The sequence below is a fragment of the Vigna umbellata genome, chromosome 1 (genome assembly GCF_029865625.1).
Source record: "Vigna umbellata cultivar VRB3 chromosome 1, Vumbellata_1.0, whole genome shotgun sequence".
NCBI lineage: Eukaryota > Viridiplantae > Streptophyta > Magnoliopsida > Fabales > Fabaceae > Vigna > Vigna umbellata.
In genome coordinates, this window is record NC_142165.1 from 39,249,897 (window position 1) to 39,277,762 (window position 27,866).

At 34.3% G+C, this 27,866-nt stretch overlaps 4 protein-coding genes across 9 annotated transcripts; all 4 read right to left on the bottom strand.

Moving 5' to 3' along the window:
* Nucleotides 1-4,503: 4,503 nt before the first annotated feature.
* Nucleotides 4,504-8,288, bottom strand: LOC124828515 (uncharacterized). Of its 4 annotated transcripts, none has more exons than XM_047301828.2 (10): nucleotides 8,130-8,288; nucleotides 7,961-8,030; nucleotides 7,722-7,789; nucleotides 7,523-7,584; nucleotides 7,067-7,148; nucleotides 6,737-6,970; nucleotides 5,669-5,797; nucleotides 5,524-5,585; nucleotides 5,284-5,397; nucleotides 4,504-4,795 (listed from the first exon to the last, which is right to left on the bottom strand). In XM_047301828.2, coding segments are annotated over exons 1-10 (873 nt in total). In that variant the 5' UTR covers nucleotides 8,181-8,288; the 3' UTR covers nucleotides 4,504-4,794. The 4 variants fall into 4 exon arrangements, with proteins under 4 accessions (XP_047157784.2, XP_047157782.2, XP_047157783.2 ...); XM_047301826.2 differs by having other exon boundaries at nucleotides 4,504-4,801; XM_047301827.2 differs by having other exon boundaries at nucleotides 4,504-4,837.
* Nucleotides 8,289-10,372: 2,084 nt separating this feature from the next.
* On the bottom strand, nucleotides 10,373-14,645 carry LOC148205314 (eukaryotic translation initiation factor 3 subunit C-like). Its single transcript, XM_088102967.1, has 4 exons — nucleotides 14,484-14,645; nucleotides 14,001-14,057; nucleotides 12,119-13,912; nucleotides 10,373-11,472 (listed from the first exon to the last, which is right to left on the bottom strand). Exons 2-4 carry the CDS (start codon nucleotides 14,022-14,024, stop codon nucleotides 10,501-10,503), a joined length of 2,790 nt encoding a protein of 929 aa, XP_087959093.1. The 5' UTR covers nucleotides 14,025-14,057; nucleotides 14,484-14,645; the 3' UTR covers nucleotides 10,373-10,500.
* Nucleotides 14,646-15,706: 1,061 nt separating this feature from the next.
* On the bottom strand, nucleotides 15,707-17,065 carry LOC124828518 (peptidyl-prolyl cis-trans isomerase FKBP17-2, chloroplastic-like). The gene is made up of 3 exons (XM_047301830.2): nucleotides 16,708-17,065; nucleotides 16,363-16,407; nucleotides 15,707-16,262 (listed from the first exon to the last, which is right to left on the bottom strand). The coding sequence occupies exons 1-3, from the start codon at nucleotides 17,040-17,042 to the stop codon at nucleotides 15,908-15,910; spliced, it is 735 nt and encodes a 244-aa protein (XP_047157786.1). The 5' UTR covers nucleotides 17,043-17,065; the 3' UTR covers nucleotides 15,707-15,907.
* Nucleotides 17,066-17,998: 933 nt separating this feature from the next.
* LOC124828513 (putative serine/threonine-protein kinase SIS8) lies at nucleotides 17,999-27,208 on the bottom strand. 3 transcript variants are annotated; one of them, XM_088102968.1, is made up of 13 exons: nucleotides 25,188-27,173; nucleotides 24,177-24,614; nucleotides 23,857-23,960; nucleotides 22,220-23,412; nucleotides 22,040-22,080; nucleotides 21,681-21,749; nucleotides 21,216-21,316; nucleotides 20,820-20,898; nucleotides 20,615-20,713; nucleotides 20,453-20,521; nucleotides 20,046-20,095; nucleotides 18,820-18,996; nucleotides 17,999-18,443 (listed from the first exon to the last, which is right to left on the bottom strand). In XM_088102968.1, the coding sequence occupies exons 1-13, from the start codon at nucleotides 25,629-25,631 to the stop codon at nucleotides 18,311-18,313; spliced, it is 2,997 nt and encodes a 998-aa protein (XP_087959094.1). In that variant the 5' UTR covers nucleotides 25,632-27,173; the 3' UTR covers nucleotides 17,999-18,310. The 3 variants fall into 3 exon arrangements, 2 of the variants coding, with proteins under 2 accessions (XP_087959094.1, XP_087959095.1); XM_088102969.1 differs by having other exon boundaries at nucleotides 24,177-24,633; nucleotides 25,188-25,329; XR_015783236.1 differs by lacking the exons at nucleotides 17,999-18,443; nucleotides 18,820-18,996; nucleotides 20,046-20,095; nucleotides 20,453-20,521 and adding an exon at nucleotides 20,973-21,018 and having other exon boundaries at nucleotides 20,653-20,713; nucleotides 25,188-27,208.
* Between the last annotated feature and the right edge of the window lie 658 nt (nucleotides 27,209-27,866).

Sequence of the window (27,866 nt, forward strand, 5' to 3'; positions counted from 1 at the left end):
ACATTAGGATGACAAAGATATTTATGGATGAAATATATATTTATTATTCACAAGTTTTTTAATATTCACTTGTAAATGAGTTGAGTGTGAACATTATATTATTTATATTTACAGATATTTTTTATCTCTAAAAAATAAAAATAAAAATTTAATTTATATTTTATTAAGTTAAATTTAATTAAAATTAACATTAATTTATATTTTATAAGGTTAAATATAATTAAAATTAAATTTTAATATATACTTAATTTAATTTATATTATATTTTATATAATTTTTGTAATTTTATTTATATTTTATTATAATATTTTATAAAAATATATTTTTTTTAAATATTTGCGGGTATTCATGGATTTCCGCGGATTTTAAAATATCACGGATATTTTTAAGCGGATATCCGTGCGGATAGTGAGTCGGGTAGTGAATGAATTTTTTTTTGTCGGGTCGGGTTTCGTGTAGACACTATCCCTAGTCTGCATGTTTATTTTTGTCTTTCTTCTCTTGTTAACAATTCAAGCTTGTTTAAGATAGTCATGTGACTTTGTTTATTAGATAAATAAGATAAGGTGGATTGAGATAGAATAATCCAAATCAAAGTTACAAAACCTAATGGAAGAATGAGAGTTGCTCCCTCCACCACCCCAAATCCTTACCCGATCCTACTATTTTTTTTATTCTAAAAACTACCATTTTTACTTAACCTTTTTCTTTTTTTACGAAAATCCTAAATCTATACTTCTTCCTTTTCACTCTCACATCTGCACAGTCCCACACCCACCCCCACCCCCAATTCTCACTTTCTCTTTTTCTCTCGACTCCATATTTGTTTCTTCTCAACTCATTCTTCATATTTGTTTCCACTTCTTTAATTTTTTTTCTCCATTTTGGTCTCTTGGTTGTGCGGTGTTGGTTCGGTGTTGGTGCGGAGGTGGTACGTTGGTGGTGCTTTGGTGTTGCTTCATTCTTGGGTGCACCTACGATTAAGTTTGGTCTACTGGTGGCTGCGTTTTCTTTTAGAGCATTTTTACTCAACTATATCAGCTTGTTTGTGCGTTTTTGCTCAATAGCTTTAGTTTTTTGTTCAGTAACATCACTACCAACTTTGGGACTTATTATGAAATTAGCTTGATCTTCAGATCTTTATCCCTTGCTCCGCAATGCGTTTTAAAACAAGCTTTTTTCCTTCCAGTTTTACTTTGATAATATATTTGTCATCTAAATCTTTAATCAAACAACTTTTATTTTCAAAGAAAACTTTTTTAACCTTTCTCAAGTAGTTATCTAACACTCAATAATTTTTTATCAATTTTAAGAACATATACTATTCCCTATTTTCTTACAGTAAGTATTACAAAAGTAAAATTTTTGGTTTGTAATGCTTCATAGGATTGGGTTGGAAAAAAGCAAAGAAAGAGTTAGCACGAATCATCCAGAAAAGGGTATAGACTTCATCAGAAAATAAATGTCGGAAAAACTAGTTTCTACTTCTTTTAAATAAGGATTTCTTAAACGGATATCCACCTCCTTTTGTTCTTCAATGTGTTCACTTTACATACATTTAAGAAGGATAAAAGAGGAATTGAAAGGTGCAGAGAATATTCTGAAGTGGTAGAGGGAGTAACTCTTGGGAAGAATAGGATGACTTGTTATTATTATTACTTCTTGTCATATCCCATAACTTTTAACAGGAGACTAGCTAATTTCTAATTAACTTTGTTTTATTGGGGAAAAAAAATTAAAGCTCGCCCCGTTAAACTCTAATATATGCTTTTCTTCAACATAATACTAAATCTTCCTTACTAGAAAGGAATTCGATGTAATTAAAGACCAATAGGATCAATCTTACTAAGAAGAATGGAAAAATAAATTATAAATTATACTGTGTGGAAACCCAAATAGTATGGCGAAAAAAAAATCTAAAAATAGAAAAAAGTCACTATCATAATTTATTTTGAAAAGCTAGAAAGATAAAACATTTGTTTATGAAATTGGATTTTGAATTTAGAAGTCGATTACACGTAATAAACTGTTAGCATCCTGCCCTTGTACTTTTAATCAAACATGCAAAAGAGATAAAGTTTTGCAAAATATTGAATTTTCTCAACAAAAAATAATAATAATAATAATAATAAAATGCTGTACAAAAGAAATTAAAAATGCATTTTTTTTTTGAAAAAAATTGTCGACAAAGATTAGTTATCTCTTCTATTTATTGATATTCTCAGTAGAAAATTAAGGTTTACGTAATTTGAAAAAACTATTTGCAAAATAATTGTAATAATTTTTTATTTTTGAAATGAATTGGTCAAATACTAACGTTGTTTCTTCATATTTTTATTCATCGTGAAAAATCAGTAACACGTAATTTTTAACAATTATTTGTTTGAGTGTTGGTTTGAATTTTTGATTTAATTTTTTTATATTATATATACAAAAAAAGTTGAAGGTGAATAAGTAAACATGTGGGGGTACACGTAGTAAAATATGAAAACTAAGTGTGGAGTCTATGTTAAGTGGTGCGCAGGCAAGAAAGCCCCAAAAGAGAATGTGGGGTGTAGTAAGTAAAATAAATATTAAGCTCAAAAGCATAAAAAGATACATGTGGATGTGGAGTTAATAAACATTACGGGTAAATGGGTCAACCAATTGTGGTGACAAACGAAAAAGGGGATGCACGAAGCAACCCAGCTCAGCTCCAATTGCACCCTAAATTCAACAAAAAAAACAGGGGCAGCTTTCTTTCCCCGACCTTCATCCTCGTGGGCACTCTTCCCTTCTCCATCTTCAACGCAGCCATGGCCCAACAGCTGTGCCACCTCCACCAAAAGTCACAGTAATTTTGGAAATGTTTCAAAAATAATATTATATATGCTTCATTTAATTGACCATATATAAAAAGATAGCGAAAGATTATATTTAAAATCAGGTGAAAGGGCAAAATCGTAATTCTCCGTCACTTTTAATAGTTGATTATCATTCAAGAATAGAGAAATTAAGTTTTAAATTAAATGACGAAAGAGTAAAATCGTAACTCTACCTCGGCAGCCCAACACAACATAGTATTTGTTGTTCCAGAGCAGCCATTGACAAATCCTGGCGGGTTGATGCATCAACAACGAGGGAATCCGTGATTGCTGAACTTGGTTTTCTCATTCTATTGCGTACAGCAAGCAGTGCAAGTCGAGATTTACGCGTGTCAACCAGACTGTGAATGCCATAGTAATTAATTTATACATAAAAAAATGTAGATTTTTATATTTCTACACTACACAGTTGATTGGAGTTAACAGCTGGTAAGTGTTGCATTTGCCTGTTTTATGCCCACAATATCTGCCAGTAGGCTTACTTGATTCACACTTCTGAGCTGAACCCTGTTAATGTTGGTAATTTCTGTGGAATTGCACTTCCCATGACCAAGTAAAAGTTAGGTAGAAATAGAATTACAATAAGAACAGTGGCGGTTTGAGTTTCTTATTACCAGGACTTTTGACAATCTTTTATGGTACTTCTTCTTCATGTATCAGATTACTTGATATCTGGTCCTTGGAGCTTGTGAAGATTCAGTTGTGGACTTTGCCAGACACTTGTGAGAAGGGGGTTTATGCTTGATTCAACGTGTAAAAACATTTCTCTCGTAACTTTCTAGGAAGTGGGAGGGAGGTAATGTTGCCTTATGTTATTGTTTTATTTAGAAAAAACAACTAACATTATAGTTTGTACGGCGTGAGACAAATATTATTTATGTAATATAAATACATTTTTTGATACATGAATTGCATTTTAATTGAAGTTTATAATAAATAAACATATTTTACAATAATTTGTCGTGGACATGGTTAGAGCACGAAAACACTATGGTATCATCTGATCTCTGTAACACCTTTGGTATGAGAAAAAGATTGGTTGACGTTGTTTAGCTGTCTTTAAAATGTGTAAGACATCACAATAGAAGATGGAAAGTTGGAATTAGAGCATACGATCAGAAACAAATTAATAAAATATGTAATTTTTAGTCTGATTGCGATTCCAATTGTTTCGGAAAACAGTTCTATGAAATAAGTATTAGAAACAACTTCTAGTATGGCAAAAAAAAGCATTAGTCCTATTTCAGCATGCTTAATGAAAGATACGATAAAAAGTTTTAACAGTCCAATTCACGTTCCAAAAGAATAGGCACATTAATGATAGTTTTTATGACTGTGTTTGTTTACCACTAGCACGAGACACGCACACACCGATCACTATCTCCTTGTGTGCTCTCTGCAAGCACCACGCACGAACAACCAAACACAACTTTGGATGCCCAATGACAGATGACATTCTCAAGAATTCACCAGACAAGCGTTCTGTTAGTTTTATAACAACATTGTATCAAAAAATAATTCTGCTAAATACAACAATATTCGGGTGAGTCAATAAAACTGTGTTCAATACCTGCAACGGTTGGCAAGTTACAGGTTCATAACGAGAATTGAAATAAAAATAATAAGATGAGAAACAGAATTGATGGTCCATTGGTATCTGCACTAGCCATGATACTTGAAAACAAACATATAGTACATGAAGGTGAACTATATATATATATATTCTAAGACAAACGAGCAATACTTGCAAACAAACATATAGTACATGAATGTGAACTATATATATCTAAGACAAACGAGCAATACTTGCATCTTAACCATGGACGATGCCAGCTGCAACTTGAGCCTGACGTCTGAAAGGAATCAAACAAATTCAAAGAACCAAGTCCTAGTCGATTTTCAGATCATCACTGCTTTTCCCACTGCTTCCTCTACACCTTGAGCAGACAGTAAATAGTTAAATATCATCTCACCTACAATTAAGAGACGCAATAAGGAATTTTAAGGCAGTTCCATATCATTCAGAGAAAACATCTGACCTTCCTAAACAATGGCATATTGTATTTTGCACATATGTTGATAATATATACACACACATACAACTCTGAATCCCGTTCATAATTTAGATGACTTATCTTTCCAACATAGTCACCTTATTCTTAATGAATTAATTTATGCCTACAATATGATCTAGGGCATACGTTGTTCTAATCCACAGAGCAATCTTGAATCATCAAATTCAAGGTACAAATCTGGAGTCACTCTTTTTCTTCTTTCCAAAAAATGATACTCTATAAATCATTAAACAATTTGAGTATTAATTCATGATATAAAATACTCAGGCTGGCGAAATCCAAAATGGTAGAGTACAAAAAATACACAAATGCATAATGCAGGTGGAATTAAAAATGCATCTCACCAGTTCTCTTCTTGTGGAAGATTACGATTGTAAAATGGAAACTCCAAGAGAAGGGCTTTTTTGAACCATGCCGGTAAGTTCCCATAGACTGATGGTGGCAATGGGATTAAAGGGCTGAAAATGATTTAGCTTAGTCACTTTTTTCTAAACGACAAAACAACATAGCATCATCCCATTGGCTAGAAAGATGTTTCTCCTTACTAAAACAGAAAATAAATAATAAAATGGAGGTAAACTAACCTTGTTCTTGTTTTGTATATCCTATATCCATCTACATTACCAAACTTCTTATCTGCCGAATCCTGTTTCCATCATGCAATTCATCATCAGGAAAGCCATGAAGTTATAGCATAAATTTTGATCAAATAATAGGTAAGAAGCAAACCTCAAGCAGCGGAATGCCACTGACAAAAAGAAGCAACGATGTGAGAAAGATCGGTCCAATGATTACCAGCCATTCAGCACCCTCCAGTACAGGTGTAGAGGCCAGAAATATCCCCCACCAAAGCAATATCTAAGTTAAGCATTCATGACCCATCAAGGTTTTACGTTAGTTTTCTAATAAAATAAGAAATATTGTCAAAACATTGAAACCCCAAAAAATACCAAAATCAACCTGTAGCCAAGCAGCAAAAAGGGAGAAAATTATCACTTTAGTTTATCTTACATAGAAGAGGTAGGAATGTAAAAGGATAGTCTATTCTGGCATATCTCAGCAACCCTATGCACATTTTCGTGGAAATAGCTATACAATATCCCAAGTCACAATTTATCATTGGTTGAAATTTATTTGAAATCATAAAATTTTGTAGGTCTCATTTCTAATTTAATAAGCTCTACTTTTGATTTTGTAGTTTCCAACAAATTTTGACCAATAGTAGAGTGATTAAGAAAATTTGTTGCTAGCATTCTCTGTATAATAAAAAAAGTTATACATATATTGAAATAAAATATGCATGATACGATACACATATATTGATATTATTTATTTCAAAAATTAATTTAATTTAAAATTTATATTTATTTTATCCTACAATTCAATTATATATAATGTTGAAATTGACATATTACTGGATCAGTTTCAAACTCATAGATGGCTCTTTCAAATTTTTTGTCCAATAAGGACAAAGACAAACTTGTCCTAAGCATACCCCTAACTGCTGCAGCTGCACTAATAGTGTGTTAGGGTAAATAATTTAATTTGACAATTAATCGATAATTTTATTAAATGAGAGCTCACATATTATATCATAAGCTAGACTTGAACCTTACTCAATGAGTTGAAAAAGAAAAACCTATTTCAAAAAGCAACACAATAATTGTTGAAAGAACCTAAAGATTATTAGAATAATCCTAGCTGAATTCAAAAATTCAACTAAACTTACTGTACATTCTTCCATATACAACCTGCAATACCAAAATATTTTCGTTTGAAAGCAATACTAGCACGTACCTCACCAAAATAGTTAGGATGACGAGAATATTTCCAGACTCCAACATTACACCACTTCCCTCTATTTTCTGATGATCTTTTGAAATTCAGCTTTTGTTGATCTGCTGTACCTTCCACAATGAAACCGACAGCCCACAAGATCCAACCTATTATATCCACAACATGTAGAAAGGGATTTCTGTCGCTTGCATTAACCAATGTAACCGGTAAACTCACAGTCCACACCCAGGCAGCCTGTAAAAAATCAAAGTAAATTGACCATTACAAGCACCAAAAGAGAAGGTTTCCTGATACAAATCATAAAACAAAAATGATACAAATCTAAGAAACCTGAAATATCCAAAATATGGCCAGTCTACCCAAATTATTACGCATTTCATCAAAGCGTCGGTCTTCTCCCCACTGCAAAATTCTGACAAACATATTCAGAAATTAGATCAACTATGGGACATGCATAAAGACACTTAGATAACTAATAGTCCTGACATTAAGCTGCATCCTACTGTTGAAGGCAATATAGCTTGAGGATGAAGATTTAGAAGAAATGAAACATTCATGTTCTGGCAAAGTAAAAGGTAGTAGATAAAAAGAAAAACAATTTATGAAAGTGGTCCAAATTGTAAAAGATACATGGGATAAACCACGTATAAATCAATAAAATTATACTACTCAATGCTCTATAGTAGTACTACAATGGTGCCACCAGGTGCACGATTTACTTTAATTGCAAGAAAAGCACAAAAGACACCATTCAGTCATATTACATGGACATATACATATACATACCTGAATAACAGGAAAAACGCCAGGCGAATTCCCCATATCACAACAAACAAAGTCAGGATTATCTGAAAAGAGTGATTTTATTCAACATCGATCGGAACCCAGGTAGGAGAATAAAGACTGTTTTGTAATCGTCAATTATAATCTGCTTTTATACTGATAATTCAAAATACACAAAAAAGAAAAGGATATGTCAAATTACCTGCCGAAAATACCAGGAGCCTTTGATCACCAGGGTCAATACAGCAATTATGATGAAATTCGTGCTTCCTTCAAAGAGAAATTGATGGCAGAAAGATTTCAACAATCACTTCGTTTTATTCATTAACAGAACAATACAAATTACCAGCCACTTCTTTGTTTATTACCAGAACATAATATAATAGTAGTTACTTTTTGAAGTCAAAGAAAAGGTCAAAATGCGGTAAAGAATAGCGATACCCGCAAAATCAGTGACTTTGTCGAATTTGAGAAGCGCAGTGATGACGAAAAACAGAAACTGATAGCCAATCTGAAAAATTAAACAAAGATAAGTAAATGTCTGAGAAGAACAGAAATAGAAATGTATGAGATTGCGAAAAAAGAGAGAGAAGAAATCGAAAATGCTTACAGTGACAAGTGCGGTGAACGCTAAGAAATGAGAGTCGATGATAGTAGCCATTTTCTTTGCTTCTTCGAGGGAACCAAGAAGAAGAAGAAGATGATGAAGAAGAAGAAACGTGAAAGAGGTTGAAGTTTCAAGACAGCGTGTTGTAGTGTGTGGTGTGGATGAATATATAACCAATGGTTTTATGGGTGAATGAGAATTGCGAGGAAGCAAAGTTTGTATATTTATTATTTAAATATTTTTATTTTAATTATTTATCTTATTAGAATGTAAAGTATAACCATCGTTTAATTTTTTTAAAAATATTTAAAACTTTTATATTTTTTAACTTAATCTTTATCAATTAATTTTGTTTTAATACATAGTGTACATCTCATTCAACGAAAAATTTAATTGATAGAAACTTGATTAAAAAATATAAACAAAAATTAATAAAACTTAATTCAAAATATAAACAAATTCACAATGACTTAAAATATAATTAGACATATATAAATATTGTTATGTGAAGGAGATTAATAAATAAAGACGGCTTGAATAGTTTTCTTATTTATGCAATTTAGTGTATTTTTTAAAAAACTTTAAATTCTATATGTAGTTGTAAATCTTCCATTTTTAGTTTTTGTTGATGAATTTTGGCGGGAGAAAAGTCATTGTTACAATAAGATGACATAAAAGTATAACTAATAAAGTGATATATTTCTTTAAAGTCAATGTTTATGACTACAACTAAAAATGAATAAATAAGGTAGGTAAATAAAACAATTACAAATTCGAACAGTAAATTATTTAAGTTTTCTCTATACTATTAATTTACTTACAAAAATAAATTATAAATAAAATGTAATAAAAACAAAAGAACAATAAAATTGAGTTCTTTGACGAAAAGGTGTTAGTGGAGACATTGGAATTGTGTCATTTGTGAGTATTAATATTTTAGAGATAGATAAAGATATAAGCCTTGTTCATGTGAACAGTTTGGTTGAGTCTTCTTTGGCGGATATTGAAAGAATTTTCTGACAATTTATTTTTGTAGTGGTCTTGGTTTTGAATAAGGGCGGATCTTTTTTCTTTATATTTATATAATTAATATATAATTTAAATTATTTTTTTAATTTTTAATATATTTTATATATTTGACATTTCTAATTTTTTTTATATCTATATATATATATATAGAAGGATTTTAACACTAGAATATGTTTCCGATGTTTAATAAAATCAATTAACATATAGTTAAAATTGAATAGAAAATTAACTAGAAGTTAAAAAAAAAACTAGATTGAAAATGTTTAGTAATAGATTTGATGTTATGCATTTAGTCTAGATTGCTAATTTACTGTTATAGATTTAAAATAATTTTCATTTTTATAGATTAAGTGATAGATTCAGTAAAATGATATAAAACTTATTTTTATATTTGTATTATGAACAATATGTTATTTTTATTATAACTTCATTTATTTACTTACTTGAATTAGTTTAAAAAATATTTATTAACTTAAAATCTTAAATTAATTTTTGTAAAAGCACATTTTCTTTTAACTAGATTGATACAGAAGTTATGATGGTGACAAAAAAAAAAATCAAAATTTTAACCTAATTGACCTTTAAGTTGAATTAGTAATAACAAAAAACACTCAACCCAATCAAATATTTTTTTTATGAATTGGATAATAGATTTGCCTAAATCCTATCTAATCCAACTCCTAATTTCTTCTTTTTCTATCTTAATAAATCTTGTATATTGTAAATTTATGGGTTGAAAAGAATATTGACATAAAACACGTGGTGTATGTGTTTTTTTATTTGATAAAATAAATTATTTTAATTTTAAAAAATAATTCAGTTTAAACAAAAGGTTAAACTTAAAATAATGAACATAAAAAGTAAAATGGGTAAAATTAGTAAGGTCATATTTTACTTTGAAAAAGTAATTATTTAAAAGGTAAAATGAAAAAGAAAATATGTTCACCTAGTATAGATAATAAGTTGATGAAAAAAATATTAAGTAAATACATAATCAATCTTGTTATTAATCAATATGGACAATAAGATAGTCCCATAATTGATTTTACACCTACATAATATGGACAATAAGATAGTTCCATAAGTTAGAAAACATCTTTTAACACTGTTCTCTACAAATGAAATTATGTATGTATATGGTAATTAATACTATCATGTTAAAAATAGTAATTGTAAAAAACCTTATTACAAAATTGAATTGAGAAGGGCTAAAAATATAATAAACAATGCAATGGAAATTTAGATAAAATCAAAACCAAATAGAATGCTACAAAAAAGAAAAGCAGAATGCTATAGAGCCCTAGTCATATTATCAAAACTGATACGAAGAAAATCTAAAACTTGTTCAAGCACGAGCTGCTCCCTTGAGGCTAACCATGCGAGTAGACACATCGCCATGGGATCCCCTTAATCCTGAACCCCTTTGAGCAGTCCTCCCTGAACCTCCATATGAAGCACCTGTTCCTCGTCCCCTTGAATAGCCACTCCCAGCTGCTTGGCCTAATGCCATTGGTCTTCCACCACCACCACCATACCCGGTACGCCCACTGCCTGATCTTGGCTGAGAAAGGGACAGGTCTTGCCATCTACCACCTGAAGATGTTGTTCCACTGCCGGCTGCGGCGGCTGCGTAGTCCTGGCCATCTCTCCGCCTTAGAGGCAGATCTAGTCCACTACCACCTATCCTTGCTTCTGTTGCTTTTTCATTATTCTCCGCAAGAATAGATAACTTCTCGGTCAACTGGAATGCCAATGCCTGCAGCCTAGAGTGTTCGACATCTTGGAAAAGAATGCATTCGGTTGGCTGGTCCCAGCTTGCATAAAGCTCCTCATTGATCATCATCCTACTGACAATGCTGTGAGTACGAGAAACAGAGAGATCAAAAAATTTTGTGAGCTGATCTAAGCACAAGGATTCATAAGACGAAGAGAAGGTAAAGAGGTATGTCCTCAATGCCTCCTCCTTGATTTTGTCCTTCAACATTTCAAGCACACTGTCTCGATTTTTCACAAATTTCCATACATCAAGAGTCACAATAATGTCATACGCCTTCTGGAAGTCTCCCTTGCGAAGAACCCTTGTAGCAGCCATAACATGGTCTCTCACATTTTCCGGTGGACCAGTAAATGTTTGTTTCTCGCTTACTTCAAGCAAGCGTCGGAAAGTTTTACTAATGACCTTCCGTTTGGCATCATGAACATTGGCTGCCAAGTTGGGAACTTCCAGCAGCATAGCAGATACAAGATGTACGGCCTCCAGTAGCTCAAGATTGATGTGCATATGATATGGCATCTGCCGTCTTCTTTCCAACCTTTCCTGAAAGATAAATGAGAAGAGTTATCAGCAACATTAAAATGTAATTTATCCAATTCTAGAACAAAGAATTGATTTAAAATGCATTAAAATACTGTTGTCCAATCACAAGATGAAAAGTTAGTGTCTATCAGGAAGCAACCTGATAATTGCAGAACCAACAAAAAAACAAGAAAGCCAGATCAGCCCTCTCTTGACGAGTTGAGTACCAGCATGCTGACCAAATGATTATTAGTTTTACATTACTTCAATTTCTTTCAGTTCTTTGGCTATAAATTCTCCCCATGATGTCATTTTTCATATAAAAAGGTTTACCTCTTCAGTACTAATTTACATGGCACATCTAAGCAGTTAAACATATTCATATAATTTTCTGATTAATTGCAATGCATCGATTAACAAAGCATAGTTTCACTAAACAAATTAAGTTTAACACGTAATGCCTGAGGAGGATCTAGGTATTTTAAGATATATTTTTGAAAACATCATGATAAGAAAAATAGCATAATCATACACGTATACATAAGCTTATCTTACAAATACTCCTTCAGTAACTTAGTAATAACAACAAATGCATTGAACTCTGAACAAAGACAGGCACCTAATAAGCTTCCACAGTATCAATCAATTGAAAATAGGAGGTCAATACCTGCTCTGGAGTCTTCTCGTGATAACGACTTTGTGACACACCTTGTGCCAGCAACTCCTTCACCCTTCCACCAGAGTAGAGTTCAGACAGACAGCCATGTGCTTCAGAAATCAGTCCAACCCGAAAAGCGCATAAACCTAACTGTGACATAGCCCTGTTAAAAAGTATCTGCGTTGAAATGTCTAAATGCTGAACACTATCTTGCAAATGGCTCATAAGCAGGAGATCACGGGCAACTGAGAACTCATCAAGAAGTGCATGCTGATATATATCACAGAGCATTGCACGTGCTTTAGTTCGCTCATCTCCATATTTGTATATCAAAGATACCAATACATCCATCAAGGTCCTGTTATACTCAGGGAAGGTGGGTTTTCGTGCCACAACCTCTGGGGTAGCAACAAATGCAGTTGGAACTCTTGGTTCAAATTCTTTAGACTCCTCACTTGCATCCCCTCCGTTCTCCCCAGCTTCGGTCAACTCAGTCAATTTTCTCATGGCATCATAAACCTCCTGTGGTTTGTAGTAAATGAGCTCAACCCTCCTCAAGGCCACCTTAGATGCGGCTTTGAAATTTCCAACTCTTTCAAGATATTCCTGAACATTCTGAGCAAGAACCAGAAACGTGGGTTCATCCCTAAGTCTCTCCACATAGTCACGTGTATGAGGATCTATGCATTGCAAGCTCTTGAAAAACTCAACATCAATTCTTTCTAAGAAAGCAACTAAGTTACCCCAAACCCGAATTGGTCCATTATAGTCAGTACCTTTCTGAGTTTCATTCTCATCTGGTTCCACAGAATCATCGACCACTATGTTTGGGTACTGGACTAAAATATCAAGAATGATCAGCATGTTCTGCACACATTTTTTCCATACATTTATCGGCATGTATCCATTCAGACCTGGATTAACATCAAACTGAGCAGAAACCACACTGAACAGAATTTCCAGCTTCTGTGCAGGTGTCTTAGCAACTTTTGTTAGGAAAGTGAGCTGCTCAACCTGTTCAAACCTCCCAGTTCCCTTCCTTCCTCTAGCAGACACAACCTCTTTAAACTTCTTGTTAACAGCGTCCCAAGTGATCTCACTAGGGTTTTTCATGAACTGTCTATCTAAAAGTCTGTCCTTCTTGCTAAGCTTTTGGTCCCAAGGACCTTCATCTGGCTTCTCATCGTCATATTGAGAAGCTTCAGAATCCGATTTGGCTTCTGGTTTTCGAAGCTGCTCTGGATCAATAATCTCATCATCACTTTCATAATCTTCCTCACTCTCCTCTTCCTCTTTCTCCTCCTCACTCTCAGGGTTCTCCCTGCACTTATTAATCAACTCCTCGTACTGCTTGTTATTCTTCTTCAGCTTCTGCTTCATTGAATTCAAGGCTTTAGCATTGCTACTACTCATTTTCTTCTTGGCATCCTTATTAGCCAAAGCCTGAGTCAAGAAATCTTCCAACATCACAAGTGCCTTGATGTAAAGGTTGGGGACCTTCACCGACTCAGTGATGCGCATGACTTTCTCAAGCTGTTTGTTAATCTTGTCAAAATTCTCTAGCAAGCTCACCCAGTCGTTGATCTTCATGGCATTCTTCATCTGGTCGACAGTGGAAACCATCTCCTCGAAACGCTTGTCTTTAGCCGACCTGACAACACGTTTTTGGCCATCGGAATCATCACTGTCACTTGCATTGTCCTGCAGGTACCTGCTTGTCACTGCTTGATTGGCAGAATCACCAACCGCCGTTTCGACCTCCTCGTCATAATCGCTCTCCTCCTCCTCGGAATCACTTCCACCCTGCCATTAAGTAAATAAAACACGATTTGATATCGCATACTTTCCACAACTCAATGAATCAAAACATAATTAAGAATGTGCTAAGAACCTGGGTCCAGAATCTCGAAGCCATCCTTTGTCAAAAGTCGCGAGGAGCGTCAAGAATCTGCAAATGAACATAATATAAAACTGTGGCTGTATGGCGAAAGCATAAAATCAGATAAAAAAACATATTTTTTTAAAACAATCGTCTCACAAAAAAGTATGAAAAACCCTATCCTATTGAGTCTTCTTCCAAATTTACGGAAAAGAAAAGCACAGGGACGATCGGTTATTCAACAACAATCCCATGACTCAATATTCAACACTAAATTTGTCAATTAAGCGTAACAAAATTCTCAACCAAAACAAACCAACTATGAGAAAAACCCACAACGTTGGGTGATACAATGACACCCAAGTAGACGCCTTTGTTTCACTCGAGCGCAAAAGGAAACGAAATAAATCGAAAAATGGAACAGAGAAAACGAAACATGCATACATAAACAGATTAATGCGGACAGAGTAAAGAAGATCAAAATGGCGTGCCTACCGATTTGCGATACGAACGAAGAGATTAGGGAGAAGACAGAGAATGAATGAGATTTGGAATGTGATGAGTGAATCAACGTTGGTGAAGAAGAATTAGGGGTTTTGTATACTAAACTGGCCAGAGCCTACGTGCTGTGTAACGTGTTATGTTGGGAGTGTTAAGGAAATAGGGTTATTAGAGGGCACTACTAGAGAAGAAAACGGAGAAAGCAAAAGTTAAAAATTAAAAATTAAAAATAAAATAATATATATATATATATATATATATATATATATATATATATATATATATATATATATAAAGAAAAATGGGAAAACAATAAATATAATATTCACTTGATTGTAAAAATAAATACATTTAATGCAGATATAGATAAAAACTTTTACATTCTAATTCAATTAAAAATAGTAATTGATATGATTTTAAAATAATTATGATATAAGAGAAAAAAAAGCACATGAATTCATTTTTAATTTGTTGATGATGTGAAGTTTTCAAAATTTAGAATAAATTTAGCAAGCTTAGGAATATGGTCATGTGCTATTAAATTATAATACAAAGCGTTTTCTATTATTAGTATATGTTATTTTTGAAATAATAAATAAAATATTTCAAATAATATTTTTATATTGCAACTTTTTAAAAATAATTTAGATAAAATAAATAAATTTTTTGGTTTATTATTTTCTCTAAACCTAAAATTACGAATTGTTTTTCAATTTTTTTTATAAAAAACTTAAACTAAAAAAAAATCCATTTTTTCTTCATTCTATGTTTTTTTAAGTAATAGTAGAAATTTAGTTTAATCAAAAAAGTTTTTTTCTAAAATTAAGCCTATTAACGTTGGGTGGCTATTACTTTGTTTTGCAGGGGATGAAATGTTTTCGATAATCCATGCTTTATATAAAATCATATTTTCAAAAATTGGTGAGGTACTTCTTTTCAATTGTTTGGAATGAAACCACATTCAAATACTTATCTCAGGCCAATCATTCCTTGAGATTTAGGTTAAAAGTACAAAGCATCCTAACTCATCCAAATCCCTCACAAGATTCTGGTTCATCTGTTTTAGCTGACCCTTTACTGATAAATGAAAACTGATATCTTTTGATTCTTCATTACAGCTGCCAATGCTATTGATTAACTTCTTCTAAATAATGTTAATAGCAAAAACTAGAATTTAGCATATGCAGAGTGATAAGAAGTGCGGTACAAGTTGAATATTACTGCTAACAGTTGATATTATTGCAGTTAGACAAACTTGTTCACTGTTGAAATGTATATTACCTTTCAATCCAATTGAAAAGAATGAGAGAAAAAATGGATAATAATCTTATATGATACAAGCTGAGCAACCTGCATTATCGGTTTAAGGAATTATGAACAATGGTAGGACTTACTAGAGGAAAATTTGCATTCAATCATTAAGCAGGAGCAATGGAGACTTTGTCAACCTCTACAATATACTCAAGGGTTGCAAATGGAGGAATTTGCACACCAGTGCCTAAGTCAGCACCATTCTCTCCAAACCCCAACTGAGGAGGGACTATTACCTTCCTTTTGCCTCCAGCCCTCATAGTTTTTAGCACATATTCTATCCCTTCACACACTCCCTTACTGTATGGCCTTGATCCCATCACTAGAGCCAATGCTTTCTTCTCTCCTTCAAATGTGTTCACAAACACTTCTCCATTGTTTTCAACTTTTCCCATGATATCAATCACAACCAGATCACCAGGTCTTGGTGAAGCACCACCACCAACTTTCAATTCATAGTACCTGTAATTCAACGCATCAGAAAATAACGCATCAGAAAATGAGGCCTATAACTGTATAAAATTACCACCTAGCATATGATAGAGTGTGAAAGATAGTGAACCTTATGCCATTAGGCAGCAGCACCTCTTCCACCTTCTCAACATTCCTATGCAATACAAGAATCTCATCAGTCATCACTAAAGAACCAACTAATATATATAAGCTTTGCTGCATAATTTTGGTGAATGTAAGAAAAGAGGGTTGATGTTGAAAAGTCATCTTAATTGCAATGAGTTCTAACCTGCCTTAAAAAGGTCTACTTATAGAAAAGGGCTGGCCAAAAAGATTAAGTAAAACTTAAGTAGTGATTAAGGATATGATAAATGTAGTTCTTGTAAGACTCGGACACTTTTTACATTACAGTACAAACCAAATCCTAAGATCTATAGAAACTAGGAACACGGACCTTGTATTTGCCTCTTGCTGAGACACTTCAAGGCGAGTCTTGATTTGTTCTGAGATGACACCAAATGCAAGAAAACCAACCCATGCAAGACCTGCTCCTAGCCCAAACCTTCTGGTCAAGGAAGTGGCTATCCAATCTGTGGATTCAACCTTAGTGGATGAAGTGACTGGTTTGATGGGCTTCTGTTGCTTAGCTTCATTGGACACCGGGGGCTGAGATTGTGGTGGAGGAACTGGTGGAGGAGTTGGTGGTGGAGTTCCTGTTGACGAAGAAATGTGATGAGTTCTGGGAAGGGGAAGGGAGAAAATTGGTGGGGAACCAAAAAAAGTAGCCATCTTGAGGATGAACGAAAGTTGGTTTAGATAGAAAAGGTAAAAAGAAATATCTCACAAGGTCCAGTTAGGAGATTGTGGTCCCCACCTTATCCCTCTCAGGATCCATCTTAGCCTTTAGTTGCACATGTCACAGATGATAACATAAACTATAAAACCTTAGCTGTTACGTATAAATTATGCAGAACTGATTCTCTGCTTTTACAGTAAAACAAAAATAACACGTTTCTTTCTTTCTTTCTTTCTGTCTTAAAGGGGAAAAGGGAAAAGTTTCCCTACCAATGCCAACTATAGCTACATCATGGCTCTCAATCTTCCCAATCTATTATATATATATATATATATATATCTTAACATACTCTGCAGAAAATTTAAAGAGAACAATATTTGCTTGTGGAATATGAAGCATGGTAATTGTTGCCTCATATGTCAGTAGTCTTTTAAAATCTGAGGTAAATTTTCTTTTGATCCTCAAATTTGAAATTAATCTTTTAAATTGAAAATATTTATTTTAATATTTTTGATCTAAATACCGCTACAAACTTTATTTATATAATTAGCAATTACTAGTCGTTGCCTTAATAATGTGTTATCATCAGATATTAAATCAGATGTTTGCTTACATTTTAGTATGAAACACTTGGATAGATGAACTAAAACTTAATCTGAGTTTAATTGATTAAAAATATATTTAAACTTATTCACTAAATATAAATTATACTAGTTAATGTATCAACCAAGTGAGACCAACTCCACTAAAATACAAAACCTATGTTGTTGCTCAGTCTCTAGAAACACAAACAACTGAATAAATAACATTATTTTTCCTTTAACAGTGTGCAAGTCCAAGAGAGAAATGCAAGGCTCACAGAGAACTTAGCACATTAACCCAGTTAACATGGTCACTAATTACAGAAGCAAGCAACTTTCAATTATGTTAATCCTTTCTTCTATCCAAATTACAGTTGCAATTTTCCGTTACTATTTATGAACAACAAAATTTAGACACTGATTACAACATGTTTCAAAGAATTTTGTACAAACAAATGGTACAACCTGACACTAACAGCACTGTGGATAACACAGAAAAGAAAAGGAAATGGAGGAAAACAAAGAAGGAGAAGGAACTAGAGGAGTGAAAACCTTGAATGAGAATGTAAGTTAGCTGAACCAATCACTTTTGTCAATCCCAAACGGTAAATACTCTACAATTTGCCCTCACATTTATAGCAGTAAAATGAAAAACAAAATGTTAGTGGTATAATTTTCTTCTATCCTGCGGGAAATTCAGTAACTCGTGATGACTGAGCACTTGATCTAGGCACTTGAGAAGCAGTAATTGGCCTCTGCAATGGCTTCAGAGCAGCCATGATTTCAGCAAATGTTGGCCTCAGCTTTGGATCTCTGTAATTCAGAAAAGTAGAATATCCAGTCATACATCTTATTGTAGAAAAGAAAAATATTCTATCACGTGCATAAATTTATTACATGCAATGACTGAGATATATTATTGCAACCTCGTATGTACAACCTTAGAAACATGTTTATGCCCTTTAAAAGATCACATTCAAATAAGAAAACATATCATCTCCAACTGTTTCACCGTTTAAACTTAGAAATTCATCCATAGAGTTGGAGAACGTCAAACAGTCTAAACAGAATGAGAAGAACAGCTTCTCAGAGTGATATGCCACAATTCTATATTGTTAAATAGAACAGTATAAACATATTTGAGTCATAGTTCAGAATGGAAGGACAAAATGATTGAAAGTACACTCACGTCTGCCAGCATTGTCTGATAATATCTGCAATGACAGGGTCTACATCATCTGGAATGTCTAGACGGCGATGTTGGAAACCCACAGCACCAACAACTTGCATTGGATTCATTCCTCCCCAGGGTTGCTGCAACGTAGAGAGCTCCCACAATATGACGCCATAGCTGAAAACGTCGCACCTAGAAAATGAGTAGCAACTTGTCATCATAAAAGCATTGAGTTTTAAGAAGTGGCTGAGCCAACAAGAAAATTGGTTTGAGACAAGACAATGATAGAACAGTTTTTAGTGAACTGCAAAGAAAAACCTTGTTTTGTTTTACCTAAAACCGAAGATTCCAGAGGATTAACCAAGTTAACCAAGCTTATTTTTTTGTTGATAAAAGAATAATTTTAATTGCAAAGAGAAAAAATGGAATATTACATTCCTCCTAGGAAAAAAATGTGGATGTTAGCATCAAGAACCAACTCTCCCAAAATCTTTAGTTTTTAGGTGCAAGACCATGAATGTTTTTATTAATATTATCATTTCAGAAAAAATAAAAAGAGATATGGACCACATTGGAGAATTCGACCTAGCTGCAGTATCCAAGATCAACTGATGATTCTGTTTCTCATCATCAGCCTGATGCTAAGAAATCTAAAGATTCCTCATGATCAAACTATAGAAGACAGACATTTGATCTCCAGTCGTGGAACTCAATCTGTCCAATACCCTATCGTGATTCATTGCTCCAACCTCAAATATGTTTTTCCTCAGTGTAAAGCCTTAAAAACCATACCTGAACATTGTAGAACCTTCCATATAGCATCTGAAGGTTATTATTATCCAACTTTTTAATTACCGAGTTTGACATGCAGTTAGTTCCTGTTTGGTATAATTAGCTTGCTTGGGATAGTATAAATTCTAGCAAATAATAACTTTTCCAAAAGCTCTTTCAGAAAGCTAACAAACATGAAAAATTATTTCTTCAAAATAAGCTGAATCAAACGTGCACTTAATCTAAATTCATAAATTTGGCTATTGATATTTAGAATAGGCTAAAGAATCAGTCTGTCCAGCCTACTTGTTAAACTAATGAAATCTACATAAATATTTGCATGCACAATGTGCTAGTCATTCATTTGTGGCAATGTTAAATAGAGGAAGAGTGGTGGGATTGGAAGGGTTTTCACAACACCTTCGTGTCCCTAAAGCAAAACAACAACTGCCAAGAATAACAGAGCTTACTTTTCATCTGAAAGTTCATTTCTCAACACTTCTGGAGCCATCCATTCAGCCTGAAACATATCATACACATAAGTATTTGCTTGCATATCCAATTCCAATAAGTTCTACTAGGTGGCCTTTCATCATTGCAGATAAAAGAATGATGATGCAAGAAAATATATGTCATAAACAATGCCCAAATTAGGAGCTTCAAAACGACAGAGCCAAAGCATAACAGAAAAACCGTAGTTTAAAAATTTACAGGGAAGAAAATCCTCAGCCTTCCAAAATTATTTTTTTGGTAAAGGATATACCAAGTGTCTTTAATTTGTGTTCTAACATATGATTATTAGCATGATATTATTTCATAAAGGGGACAGATTTTACAACAGCTATTGGACAAAGGAATCAAAATTATGATAGCTTACTGTTCCCGCAGTTGATCTGGAAGAAAGGAAGGTGCTATGCTTCATTCGTGATAAGCCAAAATCACATACCTATTCAACAGCAAAAAGAGTGATAACCTATCAACAAATAAAGTCAATCACAACACTATAAGGAACACATATCACAAGATTAGTTATCAGAACCTTTACAACCCAGTTTTTATCAACAAGAAGATTTGGGGACTTCAAATCACGATGCACTATCACTGGAGTACTGCTGTGCAGATAGTTCATTCCTCGGGCCTGAATAATCAAAAGAGAGAAAGGTTATAAATCATGACATCTCTGGTTATTACAGCAATAATTTACCGAGTGAAACTGCATTCACTAAGAGACAACAAGATCCTACAGCATCAAGGGCCATCCGCAACCGCCTTCGCTCATCTAATTGATTGTTAGGTCGGTGAATTAATCTATACAAACTCCCTCTGCAAAAGATTATCTACATCTCAGTATTCGAAGAATCAAACTCAGAAAGATATTAATCAAGTATAATAAATACCCTTGAGTGTGGTTATCTATAATTTCTGACTTCTTACGTTACCAGCCTAACAAACATCAGTATAAAGTGATTTTAGAAAATAATTTTTTGAAGATGAAGCATTACTCTTGTCTCAGAACAATAACAACTATTTGTCTATTTAATTGATTAAGCTGGTAGGGCAAGCAAATATCGACTTCTAAAAAATTGAGAATCCACAAGATCAGTCTCATTAAGCTCAGGAAATGAAGAAATTCAAGTTACCTAGGAAGAAATTCAGAAACAATTGAAAGATTTGGAGGCCGAGTTACTGCTCCCATGAAGAGAACAACATTTGGATGCCTCAGTCTTTTCATTATTTGGACCTATTGCAATTTACATAAATTAAACAAGCACCTCCATCATTCAACAGGGAACCAAATAAAGATGTAAATGAGATGGTGGCACAACAAAAACAACCAATATTACATAATAGCTGAAGAATTGACACAAAATTACTTCACACAATATTTTGAAATGGTAAATCTTAAATTAGAAATATTAAAGAAACAACTCAATCAAACTATCTTCCATTTGATCCACTTATCTCACTAAAACTCTAAAGTCTCTACTGATATTATCTATTGACGAGACCAAACTATTGTACACTCAGATGGAATCATTGATCATATGGGACCATACATAAGTAGAAATGGAAAAAGAAGAAAACCGTAGGTAGGAAGTCCTTACCTCACTTTTGAACTCTTCAAGTAATTCACCAGAGATATCTTGATATAAGAACTTTTTTACGGCAACTTCCTGAAAAAATAAGAGAGGGAACATACTGTAAATCTACACAATGTAATAGGAAACAACGGCTATACATATATTGACAAGTGGTAAAATAAATTAGGTAGGAAATACTGCAACAAAATCACATTTTATAAAATGTTGTACTTGCATATACAAAGGTGCAATTGCAGTAGTGAAGGCTCACATTTCAATCCAAACAACGATGACTAGACTACCAATAATAATAAAAAGATGAAAAACTTCTGTAGTACACTAAATAATCCAATAGATAAGGTTCATGATGGTATGATACTCACAGTTCCATGCCATTCACCACGGTAAACTTCCCCATATGATCCTGCATGTCAAACACAAGCCACGCAATAGCAAATTGAGATTTTCTACAGAACAAGGACAACAACCAAGTGCTCCACTAAACACTAGCACTGTCAAACAGAAAAATGTACGACTAATATAGAACAATGCACAACCAATACCTAGTCCAATACGCTCTCCCATTTTGATTTCCTCCCATGGAATGTCATACTCGGCAACCTCATCCAGTGCAGAATCAGATTTGTTGCTGTCATTACTTACTGATCTGTCAGATTTTCTCTCACCTTCCGAGTTTTCTCCTAAAGGATTAGGCTCTCCATCACCACTACCCTTTGACTCAGAACCACCACCCTCTGTATCCCCATCACTTCGACTGTCCTGCTCATACTTACTGACAGCAGCAGTGGTTGCTACAACAGCTGCAGCAGTAGCAGTAGCAGCTGCTGCTACAGGAATCTCAAGATTAGAGTCAGTGTTTGATTTTGTCGCCGCAACTACCATAGAAGATGCAACAACAGCAGCTGCAGCAGCTGCAGCCGCTGCCACTGGGACATTTTTCCCGTACTTTACCCGAGCTGCTTCTGCCTGAGATGGTATGTTCTGTCCAACAGTTTCCCCTGTATCAAGGGGAAGACCAATTCCTAAGCCATCTACAGGCTTAGAATCTAGATGACTGCCGGGAGCTGCTTTGCGAAGAATTTTGTGGTAAGGCAAAGGAGGCAAAAATCGAGCAGGAACTAGGTTGTCATCAATCTTAATTTCTTGCTGCACACTTGGTTGTTTATTTTCATCTTTCTGTTCAGTAGGAAAATTTGTCCCAGTTGGAGTACCTAACTGCCCATGATACATTTCAGAAAATAAGTTTGGAGGTGCGACAACACCACTTTCAAGTAAAACGTCATGAAGTTTTTGAGCCAAGTTAGGATTCTCCTTAGCAGCATCAATCATGTATTGGGAAACATCTTTGACTTTCATTCTACGTGCTGCAGGGGAACTGATGCCCTCAGTCCAAGAAGGAGATCGTCCATGCGTGTATGGATAGTTAGTTCTACCGGAAGAATCCTTCACTCTGATCTTCTCTGCATAGGGGGTACTTTTGGATTCATTTGATGGTTTCTTTAAATCTTCCTTGCCTGTAGCAAACCCACTCAAACCAGATTCTTTCCCTCCACAGTCTGAAGTTTCTTCAGATGAACTTCCAACCCCGCTACTGAACGATGCTGCATTGGACGAATCTAGCTCTCTTGATGAAGGACTGGCCAAAAAAGAAGATCCATCGCATTCAATGTGTGATGCAGTAGCATCAGATGGAATAAGTGCTCCAGGAGCTGCCATTAGGTCCACAATGTACTCCCTGAAATTCATATCAGTCATAACTTTTAGATACATGATAGCAAGGCTTTGCAACTTCTACTTAAGGAAGTTACAAAAAGAATAAGAGAACATTCAGCTCTAGGCAATATTAAAGGATTTATTGAAAACCTGACATGAACAAAGAAATTAAATAGTATTAGAAATAGTAATATAACACATTTTCAAGTTAGGAACAATATATGACAAAGGAAACATTATGAAACAAGATTTCATGCCCATTCCACTGAAATTTAGCATTGCCATTCAAGACAGGTAAAACTGTTGTACTTGGGTATAGAAACCTTGTTTCAATGACCATGACTCATTAGGGTCTAGAGAGGATAGACAGTTGTAAGCAGTCTTACCTTACCTCAGAGAACTATATATGAACAAATAATGCTGCTCACTTGTCTATACCACAAAATCCAACTTTTAGAGTGCTTACCTTCCATCATCAATCTTGACAAAGTTCATTGCCACATCATCAGAACCCATATACTGCAGTCCTTTCACCAATCGACACGGAATGCCCAAACTGTCAGCTAAAACCTACATTTAGAAAGATAAATATAATTTTATTAGATGAATCATGGAAGCTTCTAGAAGAGTATAACAAAAATTTCATAGCAAATAGCGTTTCAGACTGCTCATTGAAATAATATTTTTTGGATTAAATCTAACCATAACCAATGTTACTATAGGCTTACTCGGCCAGACCATTCTTCATTGAATGTAAACCTGAAAGAAGAATATTAGGAAAAGCACCTTGAATAACAATGCTCGATGCCGAGCCAATCCAATGGTCAGTGAACCAAGAGGCAAAACCATGCTGCCAAGGGTGGCTTTTAGACTGTAACTAAGACTCCTCCAGGCTCTAGACATGCTTTCAGGATCTTTAACTGATCCACCCATATAGTCAGCTACCATTATTGCAAGCTTGTGTACCAAATTGCTATTTACAACTACTTCAAAATCTTTTCCTGAACTGGCAGCCATCTTCATGGCTTCTTGTTCAAGTTTCAACAAGTTGGAATCAGCAGCCCTATTGACCAAGACTGCTTCCCATGTGACATCAATTGAGGTTGATTTTCCTTGCAGATCTACTAGAGAAGGCATTCTTGCAGAGGTTGACTCAGTCAAGATGCCATACAGATCATAGAAACCATCTGAGATCTTGTCATCATAACCAAGAGCATTGTAATTCTGTGAAGCACGGATAAATCTACGATATGAGATAAGTCAGAAAGGAATATAAAGTAGGACATATTACAGTTAAGTAATTAAGTGACATAAAGAAAGAAGTTAGCTTTCATCAGTTCATGCATCGACAGCCTCATCAATTCAGCATCATTAACTCTAAATTTACTATCCCAAGATGTCAGCAAACCATTACTAATATAAATCGTTTGATGTCCAGGAAATATGTCGTATAAGTCCCAATTGAGATTTCTTATTGCATCTCAAGCACAACTTCATTATCCTTTTTCTATGTATATTATATGGATGAAATAGTAACCATTATGAAACTCCAACTTCTAAGAGCAAGTATGCTGAGAGATATTAGATGTTCCAGCCCTACAGCACTGTTCAGAGTGCTATTGATATATTTAATGATGGAAAATTTCTTCCAACAAGTTATGAAAATGAAGCAACATCTCTGAATTGCACATCTCGCTTTGTAATAGATGATACTTTTGCTCTTGTGGCACCCTCATAAGTACAACTAGAAGAATGTGACATTAGCCTTGAAGTCAATGGACTAACAAAATGACTTACCCAGTACCGGTAGGCCACAACTTCAGCTGGTGTATTATCAGGGTCACAAGATCCCAAACTAATCTGCTTAACAGCTTCAATCTGTACAGCCTCAGGATCCTCTTTTGCACTCAGCTCCAAAGCCAGTTGTATCTGATATTCCTCTTCCACTTCAGGATCCCTAGACGCGCTAGACTCCGAATCACGCCTTGCTGAATCAGACACAACATCCAAACCACCACTGCTCACTGAATCAGATGGGTCCATTCTTTCTCCTCTGGCAAGATTAGGAGACGGAGGACTGGGACTCTGCCTATTAGAAACTGAATGCAACCAATTCGAAAGCTTCTTAGGGGTAGTGGAAGATGAACCGTCACTGGACTTGGTGCTCTTTGATGAAGTAGCCCCCTGTGCATCATCCGATTGGTTAGACATGATATGAAGCTTCTTAAGAATGTTCTTCATATCTATTCCCTAGAGTACTGAATACTAAAGAAGTGGAAACCTCTCCATTTCGTTCTTCGACCAAGCATGAATCTCTCTGACTCGAAGTATGGTCTCCGGTATCTAGAAAACTATCCAAAGAACCCCTTTTTGTGAAACAGCTCCCGAACCAAGACAATCAAATCCAAACAACAGTCCCCAAGCAACAGGCCTTGCAAGCTTCCAAGTGAGGCGATCCAGATGGTTTAATTGAGCTGGAGCAGTCTCCTATTTAGCAGACAAGACTAAAATATTCCAAAAGAAACACAAACAGATGTTTGATACCATTCACCACCTTTAGGAAGCAGGGAAACCAAAATCACTTAGCCCCTATATGGAGAAAGAATGGATCTTTGTTTCTGTTTGTGGAAGGAATAAGAGCACAAAAATGGAAGAGACAAGAGGGTCGCGAAGACAACATTAAAGGGCAGAGGCTAAGACAGCAGAGACTAGGAGCAAGTGGGAGAAGGTAGGGGCCACAAAGCATGACCCACTTGAGAAGATAGAGGGTCACAAGTACTTCACAGTCCCAGAGAGAAAATTAAAGGGAAACTCGGTGGTGGGACTGGGAAACAAACACACACAAACAACAAATTTGCTTTCTTTTGTTCTTCCTCCTCCTCCTCCTTATCTCTGTGTGTTTGTGTGTTTAGTGGAGCCCCAAATGAAAGTGGTGATGGTGGTGGCATGAGTTGGGTGCTTGTGGTGAACTACTCAGAATTGGCATACAGAATGAACAAGTTGGAAAATAAAAATGGTTGCTTTGAGTCTTCAACTTTTGCTATTTCAAGCAAACCCAATCTTTGTCCTTAGTGATATGCAAGTATAGGACAAAGGGCATTTCATTGAAGTGGAAGTGGCTAAAAAACTCACTTTCATGTGCACCCTCATCTCATCTCATCTCTTCTACTTGAGTAGCCCGCACTCTGCTCCCACCTTTTCAATGCTCTCTTCAATTCTGTTCGGTTCTATGCTACTCGCGGATAACGGTACCCATTATTACCCCTTTCCTTTTTCCTTTTTCAACTAAATCTAGTGTGTGCTACACTCCTAGTGCTTCCAACACAGTATTACACCATAAAAAATTCCATCCCACCATTCTCCATAATTTATACATGGTGGAGAGTCTACTAGACTTCGTACTACATTTCACCTTTACCTATTAGCCTCCACCATTTCTACTTTTCCACAATATCATTTCTCATTTCCTTTTCTCGTTACTCTTCTTCTTCTCCAATCATTCACCAACTCACTGTACACATCGCTTCACTTTATTACTGTCCATGGAGGGCACTTGTAACATCTATATTTCAAATCTCATCAAATATTAAACATGTTTTAACACAACCTTGTCTCACATGTCCCGTTAAATTTAACCTCTTTAGTCAATTTTACTTCCTTAAATCCTTAGTTGTCAGGTTTCTTTCACAAAATGAAATGCTGATAAAGCAGTGATGCATTACCCTCTCTCTCTCTTTTCGTACGTAACGGTGATACGCATTCAGTTTAGCCCTTTCGAAAATTAAAATTCCTCTACTTAAAAAAAGTTAGCTTTTTTACGAGATTCATTTGGTTTTTTAAGAAATCAGATTATGTGGTTTTATTTAACATTTTTTTTAAGAAAAAATTCCCTGTTAAAACACGTCTAGGATTCTTCATAAAATTATAAAATAGGGCAACTTAAATACATTAATTTTACTTCCAAATAAATTATTAATTTTAAATCTGTATATAACAACATGCTTAAACACTTATATAGACTGACAGCATATAATTTAAAAACAATGCAGTATAATTTATTAGTGTATTTTTTTTATGTTTTATCCGAAACTCTTTTATTGTATAAAATTACTATTGTGAAGTGTAATTATAGGTGTTTATTTATTATTGTGAGTTTTATTAATACTAAAATAAACATCAGTCTTAAGCATTGCTATAAATAACTGCAAAATTATAATTTTTTTAAAAGTACTTATTACTGTAATTACCAGAAATAAAATAATGAAAGAGAAGAAGAGGTATTGACTAATTAGTTTTGGTTGGTAAAAATAGCGGTGTTGACCATACAGTCGGTTTGATTGAGTTTTGAAAACAACAATATTTAATTTCATAAAGAAAATACAATTTGATTTGAATATTGGAAAAACGAAATTTGATATAGTAATTTAAAATAACTTTGATTTATATTAGATTAAATTAATTTTAACGTATATGTAT

Bases quoted from the DNA above. Each gene is read 5' to 3' on its own strand.
- LOC124828515 (XM_047301826.2), bottom strand. From the start codon at position 8,180: ATGGCTACTATCATCGACTCTCATTTCTTAGCGTTCACCGCACTTGTC. The intron at 7,585-7,721 runs GTAATTTGACAT...CACTCTTTTCAG, and splicing joins GCTCCTGGTATTTTCGGCAG to ATAATCCTGACTTTGTTTGT. The intron at 4,802-5,283 runs GTGAGATGCATT...TGTCTGCTCAAG, and splicing joins CTTCCACAAGAAGAGAACTG to GTGTAGAGGAAGCAGTGGGA.
- LOC124828513 (XM_088102968.1), bottom strand. From the start codon at position 25,631: ATGAAGAACATTCTTAAGAAGCTTCATATCATGTCTAACCAATCGGAT. The intron at 21,317-21,680 runs GTAAGGACTTCC...AAATTGCAATAG, and splicing joins TTGAAGAGTTCAAAAGTGAG to GTCCAAATAATGAAAAGACT. The intron at 20,522-20,614 runs GTTCTGATAACT...GCTGTTGAATAG, and splicing joins ATAAAAACTGGGTTGTAAAG to GTATGTGATTTTGGCTTATC.
- LOC124828518 (XM_047301830.2), bottom strand. From the start codon at position 17,042: ATGGCTACTTTTTTTGGTTCCCCACCAATTTTCTCCCTTCCCCTTCCC. The intron at 16,408-16,707 runs GTCCGTGTTCCT...TGTATTGCATAG, and splicing joins CAGCAAGAGGCAAATACAAG to GAATGTTGAGAAGGTGGAAG. The intron at 16,263-16,362 runs GTTCACTATCTT...GTTGAATTACAG, and splicing joins CTGCTGCCTAATGGCATAAG to GTACTATGAATTGAAAGTTG.
- LOC148205314 (XM_088102967.1), bottom strand. From the start codon at position 14,024: ATGGCTTCGAGATTCTGGACCCAG. The intron at 13,913-14,000 runs GTTCTTAGCACA...ACTTAATGGCAG, and splicing joins CTTCGAGATTCTGGACCCAG to GGTGGAAGTGATTCCGAGGA. The intron at 11,473-12,118 runs GTATTGACCTCC...TTTATCTTTCAG, and splicing joins ACGAGAAGACTCCAGAGCAG to GAAAGGTTGGAAAGAAGACG.